Source organism: Protobothrops mucrosquamatus, unplaced genomic scaffold (genome assembly GCF_001527695.2).
Source record: "Protobothrops mucrosquamatus isolate PMUCROS unplaced genomic scaffold, P.Mucros_1.0 scaffold7189, whole genome shotgun sequence".
In the NCBI taxonomy this organism is placed as follows: Eukaryota; Metazoa; Chordata; class Lepidosauria; order Squamata; family Viperidae; genus Protobothrops; species Protobothrops mucrosquamatus.
This window is the reverse complement of record NW_015392994.1, coordinates 27,597-30,634: the sequence shown is the minus strand read 5'-3', so window position 1 is coordinate 30,634 and position 3,038 is coordinate 27,597. Positions and strand designations below refer to the sequence as shown.

General features: G+C 34.4%; 1 protein-coding gene across 1 annotated transcript in view; it reads left to right on the top strand.

Moving 5' to 3' along the window:
- Positions 1-857: 857 nt before the first annotated feature.
- Positions 858-3,038, top strand: part of LOC107300475 (transmembrane protease serine 7-like) — a gene marked incomplete at its 5' end in the record, with an annotated part of 25,287 nt that continues 23,106 nt past the window's right edge. Inside the window, 2 exon segments of the mRNA XM_015829801.2 lie at positions 858-955; positions 1,644-1,837. Of these exon segments, the coding sequence (XP_015685287.2) occupies positions 858-955; positions 1,644-1,837 (292 nt within the window).

The following is a 3,038-nucleotide window of genomic DNA, read 5'->3' as shown; positions in this document are numbered from 1 at the left end:
GTTTGGATGCTGCTTCCGGAAGTCCGTTCTGGGCCTGGGCAACAAAAAATTAGCTACTGGTTCTGCCGAAGTGGTGCAAACTGGTTGAATCCCACCACTGGCTTTGAAGGACAATTGAAAGATTCACTAACGCAGCAATAATTGTAATTATTATTGCTCATTAAAATATTTAATTTCTGGATAGTACTTTAGAATTAAACAGTTTGCTGAACTCCTGTGAACTAGACCAGGGAAGTGGGCACACACAGGTGTTTTTTTTTTTTAAAAGAAAAAAATGGGCATGGAAGAAGAAATACATACTGTAGTTGTAAAACATGTACATCTCTCTCTGAATAACTCTTGATATGCTTCCATTTTTAACTAGTGGAAAATAATGAAAAACATCTTTATTGTAACTTTATTCTTGGGTTATCTTATTGTCATGCTTTTTTCTGAAGTAGTTTTTTTATTGTAGAGTATTCTGAGTATTTTTGGAAACTCTGAGTTGTAGAAAATTGCAACTGCTGACGATGCTATCTGTCTGAGGAAACTATTCTTGGGCTAAAATTTAATTAGTAATGGATTCTCACTTCGTTTCCATTAAATCATGAATTTTAATTTTATTTCAAGCTGGTACAACCTCATTTGGCTTTCCAAATGTAGATTTAAGTCACATCTAATTAAAAATTGGCAGAGGAGGGTGGGAACTTTTACAACCAGGCAAACAAAAGCTGTGATAAGTGATGCTATTTACTTTCATAAATGAATATGTTGTTATAAAAATATTTCATCATTCTCAGAAATAATCACTAATTCTTGTTAAGAATCCACAATATAGACTGTTTTCAATAAAATTAAATTGACTTTATGCAGGATAGTCAAACAAGTCTGTAAATTTTCTCTTTCAGATGAATCTGGTGTATACCAAATCTGCTTTCTCAAAATTTTACAAGCAATCCATTGTCTCTGATGTCAGGTGGGACACAATTTATAGTTCGTTTTTATCATTTAATGATAAATATCTTCTTATCTTGGTGCAAGTCAATTAAGTTTTTAAGTTAAGCACAACGTTATAAATGACTGAATGCCAGTATAAGCAACATTTCCATTTCATGTTAATACATTGTATATTTCAAAATCTATTAGCGTTTACTTTGAATAATGATAGGAGTTTAAATTTTCAAGCTTATCAGTTTGTTATGTAAGCCAACAAGCTTCTGAGTGGATATCACATATAAAGTCCTAAATAGCATGGCGCTCAAATACATAGTGGGACATTTCTCCTGTCCAGATTTAGCCCAGTATATGCATGCATCCTGAAAATAGAGGATTCCCAATTTCTGTGACACAAGAGAGCGGCCTCAAAGTTATACTTATCAATGGCAGCTCACGCAGCATAGAATACTTTGCCGCTTGAGGTTTGTTGGGCCTCATTTTGCTCCACATTTACAAAGTTTTTAAAACTGTATTGTACTGAGGATCATTCAATCCAGAAGGTCGACCTGGGCTGCCTTTGTGGATAATCTTTGTTCACTTAGTTAATAATTTAGAATTATTCTTTATTTTCTTTATTTGGAAATTGCCCCAAGCCCTTGAAAATAGAACTATACAAACAACCATATAAATCAATTAAATAAATACAATTTGTTTTGTACTGATTTCAGCAATAACAACAATGGGGGACTCCTTGTCCATTTCTGGATTGTGTTTGTGGTACAACAGGCAAAGGGCCAAATATTTTGTGCAGACTGTGTTGCAGCTATTTTAAGAAATTCAATTCACACAAGCATCACCAATCGAACCTCGGTAGGAAGTCTTCAAGGCCTTGCAGTGGATATGGATTCCATTGTGCTTAGTGGTTGGTATTTCTAAATCAAGAATTCGTATGTACTATTCGTTTTATTTGAAGGTTTTCTTTTTCTGAGTGCACAACATTTTTATTCAGGGATTTATGGGAACACAAATATGCATGGAAATCATAAATTCATGGGAATAAAAATTTCAGCCTGTTTCTTAACTTAAACATGATTATGAATGTTTATGGCTGTTACTCAACATAGATCTGTTAAATCTCCTTAACAGATACTTAAACATGCGTAACTAAAGGCTCAGTTTTGTTTCAAAAATACAGTAACGCTGAAAAATTTGCTGCCAAATATTAGCTGCCAAATCCTGAAAGCTTTTGAAGGTTGCAGACATGGAGCTGGTTTTGTATGCATTGCCCACTTCTGTTCTGATGGAAAGAACGGCTCTTTTTACAGAAATGATAAATGAATAATTTTCTTATGCAAGAAAAGCCCTTACTACAATATATATTCTCTATATCCAGCAACTTTCCAAAGCAATATATGCATTTTTCATGTTTCCTGGGAATTTTAAATATTACTAAGAAATATTTTCCAACTGTTATCTTAAAACTTATAAATGAGAAAAAGAAAGACAAATATTACTATTTCAGAACAGAAATACAAATAATTAATTACAGATCTCTTTGACATAAGTACTTAGAAAAAAAATTGAAATAGATATTAAAGAGATCAATTTCTAAGCAAATTGAAAACAGTATATTAACTATCATAAATGAGCATTCTTTGTCAACAATACATCAGTGGATAACTTTCTTAGTTGATTTTGGGAATGGTGTATATGTACTATATCTTGATTTCAAGAAAACATTTTAAAAGGTACTGTGACATTCTCATTATCGAACTAGTTAACTGGAAATCTTAACTCAATGGGCCAGTGGAGAAATATCACAATATTGGGTCTGGGCCCTGTGCTCTTTAATAATTTTAATAGTAAGCAGTAGCAGAATAGTTAGCAAAACCAGGTTATTTAATACAATTAGGCACAGATAGTACCATCAGGGCTTTTTTTCTCGGAGAAAAGGTGGCGGAACTCAAACCTGGCCACGCCCTCATCAAACCCTAGGACCGCCCCTTTAGAGAACAGGAATGCAAGTAAAATTTGGGAGGGGCTATTTCCGGTGTGGGAGGGGCTATTTCCGGTGCGGCCGGCCCGGAAAAAGGTGCCGGAACGCGGTTCCGCCGCGTTCCGGC